This window comes from Pagrus major, chromosome 21 (assembly GCF_040436345.1).
Source record: "Pagrus major chromosome 21, Pma_NU_1.0".
In the NCBI taxonomy this organism is placed as follows: domain Eukaryota; kingdom Metazoa; phylum Chordata; class Actinopteri; order Spariformes; family Sparidae; genus Pagrus; species Pagrus major.
The window spans coordinates 24,306,072-24,326,078 of NC_133235.1; the positions used below are offsets into that span (position 1 = coordinate 24,306,072).

At 40.9% G+C, this 20,007-nt stretch overlaps 1 protein-coding gene across 2 annotated transcripts in view; it reads left to right on the forward strand.

The window, feature by feature from the left end:
* gpc5c (glypican 5c) overlaps positions 1–20,007 on the forward strand; it is a 105,716-nt gene that overhangs the window by 53,161 nt on the left and 32,548 nt on the right. For both annotated transcript variants that reach the window (XM_073490549.1, XM_073490548.1), the window contains exon 6: positions 18,909–19,029. In XM_073490549.1, coding sequence (XP_073346650.1) covers positions 18,909–19,029 — 121 coding nt within the window. The remainder of the gene's footprint in view (positions 1–18,908; positions 19,030–20,007) is intronic.

Here is a 20,007-nt window from a genome sequence, read left to right on the forward strand (position 1 = left end):
TGCATAATTAATACCTCGTGGCTAGTTTGGCACGTAACAATTGATTTAGTACAGCTGCTCTGTTGTTGTTAGTGCTGGTGCTGGCTCAGACATGTGTGAGCTGACCAATCAGAGGAGACTTGGTATTCAGCAAGGGGTCCTCAAAGAGACAAGAGCTAAAACAGAGCGTTTCAGACAGAGGGAGAATACAGTGTTGCAGCACTGGACAGTATGCTAGAACTCATGTTTTTTTCTTGAGCATTAAAGCATTTAAACCTATTCTAATAGTAACCCAAAATAGAATTATGAACCTAAAATTAAGCATAATATGCCTCCTTTTATGTCAGAAATGTAAGAATTTGAGTGGTGGGACATGACCTAAATCCCGGTGTGCCTACCAAAGTAAGCCACACGTTTGCCACTTGTTGAAGTGTGACTTTCAGTGCAGTTAAAATAAATAAAAGTAGTTCTCAGGTAATTCAGTCTATGGTACTGTGTGAGAAAGGCTCTGTTAAATCTTACCATATCAGTAACACACACTTACTGACTCGCTCAGCTCAGTGTGCCTTTTAACACTCATCAAAGGCAGAGAAAATCCACTTTCAAATCTCTGCTTTGATCCAAACACGCAGCTCGTACTGTAGCCGTGCGGACAAAGGATTACAGATCATCACACTATTTCTGTGTGCCGCAGATAGCGCACACTCTATACAAAACACATTCACACACCCAACACACATCAACACTCACACAGCATGATCACATCTGACTTGCAGGGCTGAACCTCTCTCTGTCGTGACTATTTTTGGGGCACTGTTATCCTTTTTCCCGGAGGATACAGCAGACTTTACAAATGTCAGTTACTGTACATCCTGATTAAATGTAAGTTTTTGTCTGAATTTGAGCTGAATCTTATGTGAAGCAATTTACACCTGTAAGTCCGAATTTGGGGCCCATGGCGATCATTGGCAAGATTCCCTGTGGAGTTTTAGTGTGAATGCGTGTACCAGTTTAAGTTTTCAGTGTGTGGTATTTACCATTAGAGTGAGATTCTTGACAAGACGTCTGGTTTGAATCCAATTGCAAGTTTAAACGTTAGGCCAAGTTGTTGTCCGGCCCGATGGATAAGTATGTGAGTTTAAAATTAAAATGAATGACAAGCACGGGAGGAGAGAGGGAAAGCTAACAAAACCAACTCTGTACAAACAGCAAAAGTACAGTACACTACTGTGGAGGGTGTTGTGTGTGTGTGTGTGTGAGTGTGTGTGCCTGTGATCTGTCCTCAGTGTGTGTATGTGGTAACCTGAAACCACAGGGAAAACGTTCCTAGAATTCCGGGTGGGTTTGGTGTCGTGGCTCGCTCACTGGAGCCCCCTGAGTGGTGCTGGGAATGCGGCCTCCGCACGGAAGAGCTACAGAATGAAGGGAAAGTCCCCCCAGCCCCCCTGCCCCACCTTCATACATTCATATACACTTCACCCTGCTGCCAAACACATACAGACACATTCCTTCCCCACTTATCAATTGATGTATATATTGACAAGATGAAGGTGCATGAAGATTTGACTGAACTATTTTGTTTAACCCTTGACCTTACACCCGAAACCTAACCCTGTTGCCCTAACCTTACTCAAAACTGTATCTGTAGATGTATATCCTGTGTCTTTTGCTAAATATTGTATAGGATGTTATGAGACATAGCAATTAAATTTGATAAGTCTTCTGCAGTATTGGTATCTCATTGCCAGCAGGGTCAGAGTGATGATGCACAGAAGGACCAAATGTGAACTGGATTCGGCTTCCAGATTTGGCTCGACTTTGAGGGTGCAGACTTGGCCCATTGAATGAGAATCAGTTACATTTAGCTGCACTGGGCAAGCTTTTTGGTCAGTCTCAATGAATTCTGAACTTTATAAATAATACACTGTAAAAGTGTTTAATTTAGCTTTAAATGGAGATGGTCATCATTTCTAGATAATAATGGCTGGTATGTCAGGTGACAAAGGCATCCCACCACCATATAAACTGTAGCCCTGCAGTATTTTTGTGTCAGACAGAGGTTTGCATATACAAAATGGAAACTCTATAGGAATTAATGGGAAATAACATGAATGAGATGGAACCATGGGGGTTATTTATTATCATATTATCAGTGTTAACAAGTTATAAACTGTATACTTTATTTTAAGCTGGTTAACTGAAATATCATAAATTATAAAATATATTCACTCCAGTAATATAATACCTGAAATCATGTAGCCCTGTGGCTCAGGCAGTGCAGTAGTGTGGGCTGCACGTCATGGGAGAATGCACTGTGCATGCAGAGGGTTGTAATTATACTGAATTCCTATTATTCAAATTATCTGTACATGTGATGAAGAATGTGCTGCTGTACGCAGCCCATGGTTACATGGTTTCAGTTTTATGGGCACATTCCTAAGCAAAACGTGCCACAGACCTAGTATTGCTTTGTTATAAATATTTCCCCAAAATACGTTCACTATTCAAAGTTACAATTTTTATAATGAATTTGTACAAAATTTCCTTAGAAAATAACCTATCCTTTGAAATCCTAGACAGAACAGCTGCGCATCTCAGCAACAGGTGATTGAATAGTTTGTTTGCTTAAATGTAGGTGGAATGACAGAGCATGAACTTATATTGTAAACGGCACCAGATTTACATAGATGGGATATCAAGGATATCAGCCTTTTGCAGTGTGTATATATAAGTTAGAGATCGGGACAGTGGGAGACACACAAATTTGTTGTGGCCAATAGCCTGTTTGACATTACATGTCCACCAAAGGGTTTTCCTAATAACAGTAGACAGTGTAAACACTTTGTCCTTAATTGAAGTGTAAAAGTTATATTGTATTAGTAAAAGTTTATTTATTAGTATATATGGGAAGTGTTTGCGTCTTGAACATAGGCACCTCCAGATTTGAACCAGGAAATAGAGACAAAAAGAGTTCAGCAGAGAACAGCAGGGAAGTGCTTGAAATGGTTGATGGCATTTCTTTGGGGTGATGACAAGGCCAGCAACATAATTTGATTTCTTAAAGCTTCTAAGCTATCACCGACTCCATAAATATTCCCTTTCGAAGGGAAGACTGGCAAATTCACAAATGCACTAAAGATGTTGTGATGTATTGGAACAGTATAGGAGTACGGAACATACAGAAAAGAGGACTGATCCTGTAAAAAACAAAAAAGTAATGCTCTCCATGACTCTTCACCCAAGGGACAAACTTGAGCTACGGTCCAAGCCTCTCAACCCAAACCCAGACTTCTTAGATTCAGCTTACTGATGATGTGTCCAGTGTCCAACCTGTGACTGATTGACAGATAAGCCTGATCATGACAAACATGATAGTTATGGCTGGGAATTCTGCCAAGAAAGCCATTTTGGCCGTGTGTTTGTCAATGCTACCATCTGCCTGACTACATTTGGATAATAGCTCTGTCAACTTTGCCCTTCTTTTCTCTGCCTTCAGTACAGTCACTCTCTCTTAACTCACTGACCTTAGCAGCAGTTTGCACATCACTGCAGTATAATCCTATATATGTTATTCTGGTGTCGGGTAGCCATAGTTAGAACCGCCTCCTTATCTCTCTATCTACAATATGCTCTCAAATGTCCATCTCACTAAATGTCTGGGGACTATTTCTGCTTATATGCAAGTGTGTTGGGGGTATGCCTATATTCTGATGGTATATAAGCATATAAATGTACTGTGCAGTTGTCTGTGTGTGTCGTGTGTGCACACATGGCAGAGGATGGGTGTGAGTTGTGCTCCCACGTGCCCTTTGCAGCAGCAGAGAGTCTGATCTCTGACCCCCTCACTCAACACCCTCGCAAGGCTTCTCCACTCTCTGTGTGGGTATGTCTGAGTATGTTTGTTGCCTCGAGTCAAACGTACTGTATGTTTGAGCTGAAACTAGACTGTTTGTACTGAGCGCTCTTTGCTTACACAGGCAGCATATACAGTACAGTCCAGATGTGACATTATGCCGCCTTCTTTCTGTCTTAGTCCATGTTTATGATACACTTTGTACACACTGAGCCTCAACTGTGATTGCAAAACCAGCTATTACAAACAGATTTATTACAAGTAGATAAAATCATGAGGTGTAGTATATTTAGTTTCATCGACAGTGAACCCCTCGACTGGTTTTTAGTTTACACTGGAGCTGTCAACCTTAAGCACAAGATCACGCCATCCTGGCCCGGATCAGACAGACAGACAGACAGACAGACAAACAGGTGGTCGTACCACACCAGAGGATCATGGTCCACTCCACCCGTCTGTGCTCTGGGGCATAGTTTACTCTCCTGGCTCTGCCCCTGCCTGCCCTTGTCTGCCGTCCACACACCAACTGCCCCCCCCAGCTCCCCCCAGACCTCTAACCTCAGTTATCCATGCCCTCCTCGGCATGTTGGCATGTGGCTGGAAGAGGAGATAGATTCATCGCTCTTGTAGGTCTTGTGACATTAATCTTTCTTTATTTTTTGTTACTTTCTTTCTTTCTTTTTCTTCTTTTTTCTGTCTTTCCTTATATCTTTCCCTCCTCCCTCCTCATATTACATCAAAAACTCTTGCTCTATTGTATAATTTATGTATCTTCGAAGCACATTTTTGCAAATGTTTCTTTCTCTGACATACATCCTGTATCCCTCTATCCTGATACATACACACAATATCCTCAAAATCACACAGTTGTGCGGTGAAACTTGAAATTGGCCAATGCTCCCACCTACTGGAAGAATAATGGCATTGACTTAGGTATATGCTTAATCAGTTCACATTAGAGGTTATGGGCTTTCAAAGTGTATTTAAGTAAAAATGTATGTTGTACACTCGGCTTACTTGTGCTATAGTTATATACAAATGTTAAATTAAAGGAAAAATCTGAATAATTGATCAAAGAAGCATAACACATGCAGATACTTATAAATAAACTTGAGTATATATAAAATAAGATATAAAACTTGAGTTAGTTCCTTCAGGAGAGGCCCAGAGACAGTCTATACTGAGGAGCATTGTAGCTGTTCTGGTAGCTAGTTGTGGCTCAACACCTTTTCCTTTAATGTGTCGCCTGTCTGTCAGTGCTACAGGTTCAGTAATTCACATGGCAAAATTTTATGTAGCGCTTCATGATGCGCAATATATCACTATCTTACAGCCAAAATTGAACGCCAGGCCCAGACAGCCATTTTTGTGCTTAGGTCTGAAAGGGTTAACCATAACGAGCTTTAAATTAATTTTACAGGTCAGCTGTGTGCTCAAATTAAATTCAGCTCTAGCACTAGGTTCACTGTCAGCCATGATTGCAAGGACTAGCAGAAAATTACACATCCTCCTTTAACATGTGACATTCTCTCATTTAGAGTCACTGGTGACATTTTAAAGACACACCTGTAATAGACAGGGCTGTTTGTACATTTTTGTGAGAAACACAGAGAAGAGAGTGCATGTGAGTGATTGCGTGCATGTGGGGGCATATGTACAAGAGGAAAATTGTTGTCTTTGCCAGGAAATGATGCTTGTCTGCATGTGATTTGCGTGTGTGGGCAAGACTGACACAACTTTTTCTTGTTTCTATAATCTAATGGCGCAGCATGGTCTTTTCCCAGAAGTCTGTGTGGTCCGTTGACTCAGCCTGCAGAGCGTCTGCTGGTACATGGGCGCAGGCGACACAGAGAGGTGGGGAACAGTTACACCCAGTGACAGACACAGTCGGGACAGTCAGGCCTGGGAATGTCCTCAAAGCAAACCACGGGCCAATTACGGCTGGTAATCTATGTAACTGCTACCAGAGACTATTAAGGCTTTAAACGCTATGGCCATATTGTATGTTTCCATTTGTCTCAAGCAGTAAAGACAGACAATGGAAGCTCTTCTTGGAGTAATTTGTTAAATTTTCATGTAACCAAGTAGTCAAACTGATTTGTAGGATTTGTTGGGAGTATGGGTGGCAGCTTTCCCTCACTTCCTATGAGAAAAGTGTATTTAATTAGCTGAACTCTAAAGTTGTTAATTACAGTTTTAGTGGTTTAATGGTAATTACTTGGTTTAGTGTAGCTTCAGCATACATGGAGAGTCAACATGTGCTTTCAGAGGATGGACAACACCACCTCTTGACTGATACCATTGTACTTTTTTGTGGATGCGAATAGCAGTTTATCATTTTAGCAGATTAGTAGTCTTGTACTGTATGACAGTCATCAAGTTAGAAAGTTGCATTGCATCCTATTTGTGAAAAGCATCGGACCACTGTACAGCAGACTTATGTCACAAGTTCAATTATTAGGGGCATTAAGTGAACTGATTTGAGTTGGGATGAATGACATTAAATTGAATGAAACTAAATTGTGTTTAACCTGATGAAAGTGTGGTTTACAATGATAAAATTACTGTTTTTTCCAAATAGAGGCTGGTGGATTTTGCGAGAGTGACATAGCAACTGTTTCTGGTTAAACAAAAGGATCTTACTCGTTCACAGAAACACGTACTTTAGTGGACAGACTTTGACAGTCAATGTTGCCCACAACGATTTAAAACATTGAATATAAACATAGGGCCCGGGATTAAAAATACCAGAATTCCCCTTTAAATTGAACTAATGCTGTAGAAAGCATATTGGCCCCACAGTTGGTACTATAGACTTTCAATAAATAGTATTGGCCACACGGGTGCAGTGTGGAAGCATTATTACTCTCCTGTCAGACCAGCAATTCAGTCTGCAAGCATGGACTCGTTACTGTATTGAAATGTAGCCCAATTACCGTAATTTATGTTTTGTATTATTTCTGCATGAGAAAATATCTTAACCCTTCATCATTATCTCAGAAATTGGATGCAAAACTAATTACATGTCGTACATGTTAGATCCGGTGGCTTCATATAGAGTATAAACGGTACATTACTCTCTGCTGCAACTTTGATTTGATTTATTAATGTCAGGATTTGCTTACACAGCTGAGAGAAAGATGAGAGAAATAAATGTACGTAAAAGAGAGAGAGAGAGTGAGTAAGTGAGTGGGTGGGTGAGAGAGAGAGAGAGAGAGAAAGAATGTGAGGAAGAGCAGTTTGTTGGCAAGAGCGAGTCACTTACACCAAATTAATTCAGCTCTTTGCAGTTGCGGTGATTGTTAGATAAATCGATACCTGTTCATTAGCCTGGAGTAGCATTGAAATGAAACATGCTTGGCTATGTGGAAGCCTATAATGGGCTAATGATGAGCCAAACTAGATATTGTAGACATCACCTAGCCTGCAGACAGAAATAGAAATAGGCGGCTAGAATAGCCTTAATGATGAGTGTCAAACGCCTCTCGGGTACAAGGTAATCACAGTATATGATTACCTGTAAATGTATGTGCATGCTAAGTGAATCACTGTGCTCAGTCATAGATCATTTTCCCATCTCTGTTTTTCTCTCTTTAAACTCACTGCCCTCCCTCTTACTCAGTCTCTGTTCCAGCTTTCCGACTCTTCTCAGGGTTGGCCCAGGTCACAGTGACCTGGAGAGCATACTAAAACAGGTTGAGCTGAACCCAGAAAAGTACCCAGAGTACTTGTTGAGGTTTGCCACCACCAATAGGGACTCGGGCAACATCTAAATTTAAACTTTAGAGCTTGATGTATTCAGGAAGTGTAAGTGTAACCTTGGTCTGCAGTGCATACCAAGAGTAAAGCTACCGTGACATCACCCACTGGTTTGCAGACTACTATTTTGAAGCCTCAAGTTTGGCATTACGGCCATCGCCATTTTGTTTCTTTGGAGCCAGAACTGAACATATTTGGACAAGAGAGTGGTGCTGTTGCCATCCTGGATGAGAACTTGTAGACACACCATAGTAACAACTTCTCAATCACAAGGTAGCCACACCCTAAAGCATTATCCTTCTTTATTATCCATTTTACTCTAAATGAGTGCATAATTTACAAGATGAAGTTAATGCTGTATTGAGGAAGACTTGAAACTAGCATTTAAAACCATAAACTTGTCATAAACTATAAAACAGTTTACTAAGGTAATAAATCAAGAAAGAAGTAGTGTCATTTTCTCATAAGCTTAAAAACAATTGGACTTACTTTTTTGAAGGCACTTTCATATTAGGTTCACTTTTCAGACCCGGACACTATATTTTATACAGTCAATGGTGTATACTCAAAAGCAAATCTGCTAAAACCCACTGACTGAGAACATGTTTTCCCATTTTTGTATATCCCAATTCTAAAGAGAGTTCCAGCCCGCTATTAGCAGTGGGCCACATCTCCACAAGCCCATGGTCTACTGGCTGAGAGGGGACGGGGGTCAGCTTTCATCTCCATCCACCCAACAATCTGATAAGACACATCCAGTCAACAGCGACCACGCTACCAAGCTGAGCACACAAACAAACATAGCGACAAGTAAACATTCAGACAGGCTGCTTTGCTTCGCCACATGGAGCCCTGGTCACTGTAAAAAGAGAGAAATGCGCACGATACAAATAAAAGGAAATCTGAGTATAATGAAAGCTTGATTGCCCTCAGTAATATTCAATGAAAGAGATAAGTGTTGGCAGTAATGGGTGAATTTAAAACGGGTTGGAGGAGAAATATTGTTTGGATATTTGACCCGATTCAATAAAGACCATGTACATGTATTTGAGAGCATTAAAAAAGTATATAGAAAACAAACATACCGTATGAAGGGAGCCATTCATAAGTGCAGTAACACCTTTTATTGCACTGTAGAGTGCGTAATCGCCATGAGTAATTTGAGCCATTGGACCTTCAACCATATAGCTGTTACAGTGCAACCACTCAATAAACCGGCCTGGTCTTGGTAAAATCACCCTGGGACCCCTTAAGAAGTGGCAAAGCATTTGAGACCAACATAGTGGTGTGTAATTCCAACCCAACCACACAGCCATAAACAGCCATATTTCACTGGCCCACAGCGCCACGAAGACAGATATACGGCCAGCTCAGCACAGGTGTCGTGCCTCAGGTGAAGTCCGAGACAAAAACTGTAAAGATTCATTAACTTAAACAACCTGGACAGAAATGTTTCATCTTGGCTGAAATGACATAACCCTGCAGTTAGTGTAACTGGAGTTAGAAGCAGTCTCTGGATTGTTTATGTTTGAGGGGTGAAGCTCCATCATTAATAGTGAAAGGACATGTCTTCTGCACTTACTGCAATTAATCTAGGTCAGCAGCTCCCAACTAAGGGGGCCAGGATCCCCAAAGGTCACAAAATGATTAACAGGACAGGAGAAAAGAAAAACAACGGCTTCAGAATTTGTTCTAATCTTTGCAGGTTTTAGGCAGAAATGGAATATCATATTCATAATTATGTTTCCTACAGTTTAAATCAACTGAAAGTAAGAATTGTATTTCTATTACCTAAGAATGAGCCTTTTATATCTATCGAGGGAGCGGCTCATCTTCCACCGAGTCGACCAATTGCACAACCATGTTTCTATGGTAGTTGCTCTAAATAAGGCCTTGCAAAATTTTCATGTTTTTACCAGCCACTGTAGCTTCTCCTACACACTTCAAAAAGGATGTTGTAGGCAACATAAGTTTCAACATAGCCATCCACATTTCATCTAGAGGAGGACACAGTTAGATTAACTAAAGACGAATGATTATGCAGAAAAAAACAAGTTTAAAGAGTTGCACACATCCTTTGATTAGTCATGCAGACATTTCCCAAGCGCACGGAGCAGCTATTTAGTATGAAATCATCAAAACAGTCTCAAACAAACTTCAAAACAAGAGAGATGAGATTGCTGGGTTCAACAGCTGACTGTGATTTCTGATCTCATGTGGAGTTGCCAACATGACTGCGGTGCCTCTGCTGCTCTTTATTTTTCTGACCTGCCCTGACTCTGCCTACATATCTGACTCATCACTCAGTACAGACGCTTGCCAGGCTGCAAAGGAGCATAACAGAGGGCCCACTGGGCTACCGGCCAGGTCTACAAAATCACATGGCACCCTTGACTCAGCTCTTTAAGAGATTAACTGGAAGGATAGCAACATTTGGACAAATAATTTGAACTCTCCTTGCATCGACTTTTCAGCAGTGGAAACCAGCAATCAATACTTAATGAAACAGAACAGTTACAGTGAATTTACCAGACATTTTTGAGTTTTTCTAGTAGCTGAACTTGGTACAAGTTTTCTCAAAGTCAACCTTATTATCCACTGTGTTTCTGAACAACCATTATGCCGGTGTCTCACTGGGACAAGACAGGCCATAGAACTGTTTCATTTCCAAATCCCCAAGCTGCCAGCTGGAACAAGGAGGAGGTGAGGTCAAAAGATATGAGGAGACAGATAAAGAGGGGAAAAACACAGAGCTGGGAATAAAATGAGAGTTAGAATTAAGCCAAGACTGCATGCCCCAGGTACTGTTGAAGCTTCCAAGTGACTGCAGCTACTGGTGGCGTTCAGCGTGTTCATGTGGCTACCAGCTGGGTTACAAAAGAAAGCAATGAGAGCAAGGAGAGAGAAAGCAGGATTAAATGGAGTTTGGGGTAGTGGGCATAGAAATTAAGAGGAAGAATAAAGATGACTTGAACTGAAGACATGGCCTCTTGGTGGACTTTTAGAGATCGTTTAAGAATGCAAAATAATAGGTAGGGGGTGGGAATAGAGCATAGGAAGAAAAGCACACTGTTTGAGCTTGCCTGCCCTGCAGATGACCTCTCCTGATGTGCTTGCTGTTTTCTCCTTGCACATATTATGATCTTGAGTATTTCCTTTCTAATAATGTTGTCTTTGAAGCACAGCAAGTTACAGCACATACTGCCAGGAGTTTGGAAATCTTCTATAAGAGCAGCCAAAGATTTTTACCATTGCTGCATTTTGGATGTAGTTTGACTTGAAATATTTACTTTGACTGTGTTTATCATTGGAAACCTACGATAAACTGTGTATGTTCACACTGCATTACGGGGCACAGGCTTGCGAAACATTTGTGTGCGTTCGAACATGTTCGTGTTTACTGTCCGAGGTGACAGCATGTGCACATATGTCAAGTTGATTAAATGTTTGCGGAGTGGCTTTTGACCAGTTGCCTGTTCATGTGCTCAGTGTTAGTACGGTGAATGGCTGCTGAGCTCACAGTGTGTGTGAGAACAGTCTGGCCTTTCAGAACAAAACCTCCTGCTCAGAGTATTTCAACATGTCCAAGCGCTGCTCGTAAAGTTAGCTGGCTACAAAACATCTCCTCAACCCCTCCCTTGCTCTCTCACTCACTACTGGCCTCACTCGTGACTTCAGGTCCTCTTGTTCCAGGAAGAGAAAGTTGTAATGCTATATTTTACAGTGTTACAGGCTTAGTGTTATGGTGAGCAGTATATGTTTTCATCTTATGTAGACTTATGTCACTTAATAAAACTATCAAATTAGCAATGGGCCATAAAAGTATCATGGTCCTAGCTTTGGAAACACATGCCTTAGTGAAAAATAATGGAATCTACCGATGTAGGTTGTAAAGTATGTGATAGTAGTAATTGCTTGAGAAGATATATTCTTTATCCACTGGTTAGACTAGAATGGTGATGCTTAATCAATAAAGCTTAAGATTTAAAGCTCTTGTTCTTGTAATAAAATTTTAGTAGCGTTTTACTGTTTCATCGTGTTTGCTTTCAGCTGTCTTAGCAGAGCCACTTTGTTAGTGGTGATACTTCGACAGTACTGAAGGGATTCGGACAAGCGCGTCATTGTTTTAAGACACACCTTCAAACAGGTAGCCCAGTTGTGGTGGAAATCCAAAACCTCGGCCGTCACATCACTTTTCAGACCCCAAATTCTTGTCTCTTTTTTTATACAGTCACTGTTGTATACAGAATAATTAGCATTTATTTTGGACTGGTCAATGGCATCCATCGTTTAAAAATATGCACAGTGAACCTCAAGAGACATCTAGTTTAAAACTCTGGCAGTTATTTTCTTCTTGACTTCAGCAGCAATGTTCACATTTAACAAAGTGTTTACCACACGCAAAATATTAAGTTATGGAGGCATGTGTGTGTGAGTAATGAAAAAGCTGTGGAGCAGTCATTTTAAGTCCTTTAGTTGTTGTCTGCATTGCATAAAAAATAGATTGTGTGTGGTAATTGCCACCTTGCCACCTACACAAAGTGTAATGTTGACGCTACTTGAATGTGAAGTTATTGATGGGGAAAAAAAGCAAAACAAAAAACCCCACAGATGTCACAGTGAGCACCAAGCCTCAAAGATGACATCTTTTAATACTGCAGCTGGCATGACCCAATGTGTTTTAATCATAGGAATCAACACATGTTCAATCTTGCATACCCAGAACAGCCGGGAGGGTGGGGATAGGCTTTATTAATCATGACAAACCAACAATTTGCTGTTTACCCTGACAGCAGTACCACCAGCTCTAATCCAATGCCCTCCTCATCTGAAATAGTACCACCCACAGCCATGGAAATACACACACTCACTCAGATGAAAACAACCTCACTCCTCTTAATCATTCCTCATTGACACTTTTCCTCCTTTAGTTTGCTCTGATTCAGCCTGATGTTTATTTCAGAGAAATCATTCATCCAAATCAATTTGCATGCAGAAAATGTGACTGCTGAAAGATCCAAACACGTTTCATGTCTAATCTTCTGAATAGGCAGAAGAAGCTTTAGTCCAATTAATCACTCAGAATTACCCTGTATTTTTTAAGATTACACTGTTAAAAAGTAAATTAAGTATTCATGTGAATAGTTCGTACTGACGCACAAGGAAACATGACGTCAGAAAATGTATCATGGCTTATATTTTCAGTCAGTAGCAGGCAGTTAGGAGTTTAGTCATCACCTTTTTTGTTATTTAAATGTCACGCTTTCTAAATGTAAACGTTCTGGTTTATCGTCACCTATTTGTCTGAGCCTCTGCCTCAAGTTGAGTCTTGACTTTTGGCGGAAGACAATTTTCAGATACAATATGTCTATGATACATTTGCTTGTCTTACATTGTATGTGTTTTTTGTCTCCCTGGCACAGTTTTACGTTGATGCAGGATTTCCTTTCTGGCAGAGACTGCTGTATGCCATCTCTCTTGTCTCCTCACAATGGGTCTCATTCATGAAACGTTAGTAAATTTGTGCGTAGATTTGCACATAAAAGCCTACCCTACTAAAAACCTACTCCGGATTCATGAACACCGCGGGAAACTCAGATCTGATCGTAAACACGTGTGTATGATCGTGAATGCCAATCCATCGTAAAGTGACAGCGCGCTCCCGGTAATCAGCTATTAGCATAAATCCCCGCCCATGAATTGCCAATGACCACCATATAAGGAGGTGTAGATGCATCCGGTCGACCTGTCAGTCATGGCGCAAACGAAGAAAGGGAGAGAAAGAAAAAAGACCTTTGCGGAAGCGGAGATAGAAATACTTTTGGGTGAAGTGGAATTAAGAAAAAAAAAGTATTTTCATCTGTTAGCAGTGGTGTGACAGGGACAGGCAAAGCGAAGGCCTGGAGGGAGGTGACAGATGCCGTCAATATTGTCTCTGTAGTCCAAAGAACCATGTCCGAGGTGAAGCGTAAATGGTTTGACATGAAACTGGAGGCAAAGAAACGCATAACCTCACACAAAAGAAATATATCAGCCACAGGAGGAGGAGGCTCACAGTCGCAGCTATCACCTGCAGACGAGCGCATCGCGGGGAAAACTGGGGAGACCTCTCTGTCAGGAATTATACCTGGCGGAGACAGCGACATGCCTCCACTGGAGCCTATATTTTTATTATCATCATTCAACATGTAGAAAGAACGTGTAATCTATTGAGTCGATTTACATAGATAATTCACAATCACGAACCTAATCTGGATCTTAAACCTGCCAATTGCCAACTACTTTAACTAAATGTGTTATATTTTTATCATATGTTTAGGCTATATCACGTGTTTCAAAGGCATCTGCGTATTGTGTACATAACAAAGCGCAATATGAATTTAAATTGTAATTTCCAATAGTGACAAGCATTATTTATGTGCATTCTTAAATTTACACAAGCACTACGCGTGGTCAGCAGCATGTGTAGATTTTGTTAGTAGCTACGAAAAGATCGGAGCTACTAAAATATTGATGAATGCGAGATGCTCGTAAATTTCCGTCTGCGAACAGTTTACACACAAATTCGTTCTGCTCACGTTTCATGAATGAGACCCAATGTCACTGTGACACGCAGGGTCTACAAGAATCTATTAGGACCTGTGTAGTTCAGTCTTTATATGCTGCCAGTGAGGAATGATATTGGTGTCTGCAGGAGTGATTTTAATATCTTCAGAGATGATTCTCAGCACGGTGTATTTCAGTATTATTCAACATGTTATCCTATTAACACACTGCATAAGGGCATTGATTTAATAAATTTGAGGATTTCAAGAAATGAGCGACAACACGATGATTATTGACTCTAATTACCGAAGCAAAGATCCAGAACAGTGTGCTAACATATAATTCCTGGCACAAAATGTCAAGCCCCGAGCATGGCATGTGACCTCGGGATGCTTTTCAATCCTAATGCGAAAGCTGAAGCACATCAAAAATATCATGCCTCCCTGGCAGATACTTGTGGATAATCTCATTAACTGTTGGGATCCTGGCAAAGATCTCAGCAGACAGCTTGCGGTATGAATGCACTTAATCCATTACTGTAGACAAATTACAATCAAACAGGACTACCTACCTTATGTTTATTTTGTAATATCTGTGGGTCAGCTTTTAAGTCTTTAGTAATCACCTGAGTATATGTAAAAACTTTAAGAGGTTGAAAATAAGCAATGCTGAAAAGGTTGAGACTCAGTCTAGTTTGAAGCTGTTTGTTGTGCTATGTTTGTTTAAGTCCTATGATGAGATCACTTGCAAAAAGAGTGAGGTGTTTGAGGAGATGCAGAGATGACCTCTTACCTGTAGTTAAAGGGAGACACGCACATATTTACACAAATATTCCAGCTAATTGAATCCCTGGTGGGTGTTGTGGGATCGTTAAACCTTCCAGCCAGACCTCGGTGATCAGTCATGAGCCGAACAAAGATGAAAGACTTCCAGAATCTACTTTACCTGGGGCCAATCTACTAGACGCCCCCTCACTCAGGCTACGGCAAACCTTCACTAGACCCCTTCATCAAATGTTTACACATCCTTGAAACGTTATTATTCATGTCATAGTCTCGCTTTATTTACAGCATATACACCGCAATGTTCAGGCACACGAGTGCCCTCAAAATGCTCATATTTTCTTTTCTGCTATCTCCCGGTACACCTTTGGAGATTAATATTTAAGCTCTGTTTTCTGCCTTGCAGCCCACGAGCATTCCTGCAGGCTTCCAAAAGATCAAGACAGTTCAGTTTGCGGTCAGCATCAGGGAGCGGAGGTCACTCCTCGTCTGTGCTCCAGGCAGAGGGAACGAAGAGAACAGACAAAGCTGCCTTTAGGAAAGTGCATCAATTGGGCATTCAGAGGAGAATGAGTCAATTCCATAGAAAAAGGAGTCAGGGAGCTATGAGTCAGAAATCATACATGTGTAGGTAGTCATTTTTGAGAGGAAAGTGCAGACTGTTGATTATATTCATTTATTTGCCATACAGGAGAGAGAGATATCATGTGGGGGCTGCAGCCCTTTATTTTTCTTGTAAGATCTTCTCGTTCACAGACACTCTTTGATTCATTGGGACATAGTAAGAACTATTCTGAAACAGTACATGATTGCCATTGGCAGGAATCTTATCACAGCATCTGATGTCTGTTCCAGCTCCGTCCAAAAATTTGCAGCAATAAATTTCTGTCTATCAGGTAATCAGCTCTGGGATGTCCTGCTGTGTCAGTCGTCATATCCTTGCTAAATAATATCAAACATACTCTGTGTTGAAAAGTTCCAGGCCTAACTGACTGCCAAACTCACCCTGACACTTCCCTTTCATTAGCATCCCATCTGATGAGCTCATTTCCGCGCCAACACTGTTATCCCAAGCCAAGCCTGGAGACAGACACGCATAACACACAGGCCCCCACTTTTCAACCATTGCTTAGGGAGCCCTTTGATTCTTCAATTTATCATTTATGTCGTGGGCTGGGCTGGGGTGGGGGGTGGGGCGGGGGGGTGAAAGTCGAAAAGCTATCGATTGTTTCCATCTTGACAAGAGAAGATTCAGAGCCGCCGGCAATTAAGAGCTTCAGTTGTTGTCAAAGCAGACAGTGGTTTGTGTGTCTGAAGCTGGGGGAGGGGTGTGGGGGGGGGTGTGTGTGTGGGGGGGGTGTGTGTGTGTGTGTGGGGGGGGGGGGGGGGGGACACATCCACTTTGCAAATAGACTAAAGTGGAACAAGTAATTGAAGGAGGAAATAAACAAGAATGGGATGTAAAGTAATGCGTAGCGGGAGAGGCTAAAGCGAGAAATTTTTGCATTTTTATGGGCCCGATCCGCAAAAGCGCTGCTTCAGCAAGCCGAAGGAGCGCAAACCTTATCGGGACATTGCTTAGATCACAGGCCTGAGAATCTCGAGTTCAGCACTTTTATGATTGCCTCTGCTCATATTCACATGAACATGTGCAAGTGTGTGTATGCTCAGCCACATGTCCATAAACACATCCATATAAACACGTTCACTTACACAATCCATAATGACTTTATCAGCCTTGTACTGCCAGTGGAAGCATCCATTGATTTGATGCCAGTATATGTCATTCCTCTCCGGTGCTGTTAGAGCCCCCATGCATGGGAGATTAGCATCAACATATAATTCTCAATGTAATTAATATAGTATAATGGATGTGGAGTCTAAAATATCAAACTTTATGAGTCTGTGTATCTGCGCTCATATATGGTTAACAGCTTTAAGGCTTTACAGTAACCAAAAGCGCACCATCACTGATAGAAAATAGCATCACAGGTCGTTGGTGTTTAACTTTAGAGAGGCGGGGAGCCTATATATTTGGGATGACCCTGGAGTACGAGGGGGATAAGTGAATGTGTGTCTACTTTGGATGTCGATAGCAGTATTAGTGCTGAGTTTTGAGAAGAAGGTGAGAAAGTTTAAACATTAATAGCCTCTCTGCAATATTAATGAATTTGAAAGTACATGTACTCAAACTTTCTCAGCAAGATATTGATGAATTTGTACAGGGCATAGTGTGTCAGCACTTCTCTATGACAGGCTGTTGTCTTATTATTTCCTAAAATTACTCACTCATCATTATTCTACCAGTTACCAGTTGTCATTGTTAACATAATGGATATGCACGACCGGTCGATTAAAAGTTAGGCTGTGATATACTCAACGATTTTCTCGGACATTGTTTAACCTCATAGATTAAAGGGGCTCTGTGTTACAATTTGTAGCAATTTATATGTTTTAATCACATTTTTATCGGCCATATGTGAGCAGATTGTAACTTGACCTTCTTTCTCGGTTGCCTATTAAAGCCTTTGGACAATTTGTTGAAGTTGTTCAATGCAGCCAGACTGTGGATTTCTTTGTGAAGGACTTGGGTCGAATTTTCCACGATAGTCCAAAGGACATGACTATCAGCACGTCCTGGAGTGCCTCGTCTCAGTGACTCTTTCTGCTCCACTAACAGAGAGCAACAGTAACTAACGTCAGTTAGTTATTGGCCGATTAGAATATTTTCAGAATGATAAATAAATAAATTCCAGTAATCTCCTTATCTCCCCACTATAATACATTATAGTGCCAAACTTCAAAATGCTTTACAGAAAAAAAAGACTGTGTGTGTGTGTGTGTGTGTGTGTGTGTGTGTGTGTGTGTGTGTGTGTGTGTGTGTGTGTGTGTGTGTGTGTGTGTGTGTGTGTGTGTAAATCCTATACTGATTTCCCTAGCTGACCTTGGATTCAAACACAATTGTCCAGTGCAAGCTTGCTTTGCTAAACACAGAGGTACCTCTGCCAGTACAGTATCATCAAATGCCCCGTTCAGAACAATAAACAGCAATGTTATCAATTTTATGGTTCAAACATTTAGATCGTTAAAACTATAAAGTGATAAATCAATTCATTCTAGAGCCTTAACTGTGGTTAAATGCGTCATGATACTTTCGATGTTTATTTCTGCCAAAACAACTTTTGTGTCTATTATACTCTATTAAAACACTCCACCCTCCCACATCAGGCAGCTTGAAATGTTAGCCTCCCTGACATCAGCTCAACAACAGCTCCGACAAAATCAACAGCTATAATCCCTGCCGAGCTGCAGACCCACAGAGCATGCCAAGGATTAAAGGGTCCAGCTCGCCATGTCTCTCAATTTCATTTTTACAAGGCTGTGCTCAGTCATATTTTCATTAAAAAATATTCCCAATCACAGAGGAACATAAAAGCAGCATTAAGTGATTTTTGAACACATTTGATTGAATGTTGATGCAAAACTATGTGCATAATGGATTTTATAATGTTTTCCGTGCAACATGCTCTGTGTTTTTGCCTTTGACAAATGAGGCCCTAATGGTTTTTAGATTATGTTGAAGAAGTGCTGTGGTACAGTTGGCAGACTTCTAAATACAGACATTGATGGACTACATAATGATGATGTTTCCCTTTGGTTTTTAGTTTAGTTTATTTGAGAGTAGAACAAAATTTGATTGCTCATTTTTCAAGCACAACTCAGTAAAGTGCAGACTTATTTACACTGTGGTCCTTGATATACAGGTAGTGTAATTATACATCATTACATGTACAAACAATAATGAAAGATCAACAGTAAAGAACCCCACAATAACAAACACATACAGTGCTGCATGTTAACAATTGGAATAAATCAAAAAAACATCAGAACATTGCTGCTGGTTTGTCAGTCTTAACCAACTGGATATCTGATACAAATATTTCCCAGTTTTTTCTCTAAGTCTGACGCCCCTTTTCTTTTTCTTACAGCTATTCCGGCAGAGTTGTGGGAAATGGTCTGCATGCCCAGAGACGAAACCCAGAGGTCAAAGTTCGCAGCCCGAACCCTACACTGACTGAGGTCAAGGAGAGGTTGGAGCGCTTCAACCAGGTAGGATGACACATTGCTGATGCACAAAGATATGCACATATTTTTCAGGTTGTAGATAACATGGTGATTGGCCTAAGGGTGCCACTGAATCATCTGTGTGTTTGTACACATGTCTCTGAATTCCAAGGGGCTCGCTACAAATACCAAACATGTCCAAACAACGTTCTTTACCGGACTGCTCACTGTTTAATTAGTACGAGTGAATACAAATTTCAGTATTAAAAATGCCAAAAGTTTTTAGTCAACTGAAGTGTTATGTAACCAACAACATTAAAGTCTTAACTGATCGGGCCTTTGTCTAATCAGTATGCCTCAAATAATATAACACTTAGTCAGAGCAGCTGAAATGTCCTTGCCATTTTCCTCCGATCCAAAGACCTGTTTTTTGCACGGAGGCAGATATCAAAGATAAATGGAAAGGATAGAGGGTGAAAGGGAGGCGCTGACAAAAAAAAAGTGAATTACTGTGGAAAGAAAAAAAAATAAAAAGAAAGATGAGAGGCGGGAGCAAAAGGTCAGGAATGAGTGACAGATAGGGAGAGATGACACAAGCAGCTTCAAAGTGACACTGTTTGTCATGTAGATGGGGTTTAGTGCTGAAAAGGACCAAGAAGAAAAGGGCCATTTCACACAGTCCCTAGAGGCCATTTGAGGAGACAAACGGACCAGGATTCGGTTCCCCTCTGCCTGCCTGCCCTTTTGTCACCCTGAAAATAATGCCCACAGATAGTACACCAGCCATCTCGCACTATTCTGTCTCTATATTCCTCTTTCTTTCCCCTGATTTCCACTTTCAATACTTTTTGATTGTTGAGGCTTTCCTCTAATAAACCTGAAAAAGTTGTTATTTTTCATCTCTTTGTTAATGCATTTCTGTTTACACTCTATATTGTAACCATTGCAGACGTCCTCTTATCCTTATCTGTCTTTTCTCTCTCCTCCATACATTTATTTTCTGTCTCTCTTCACGTGTATCTT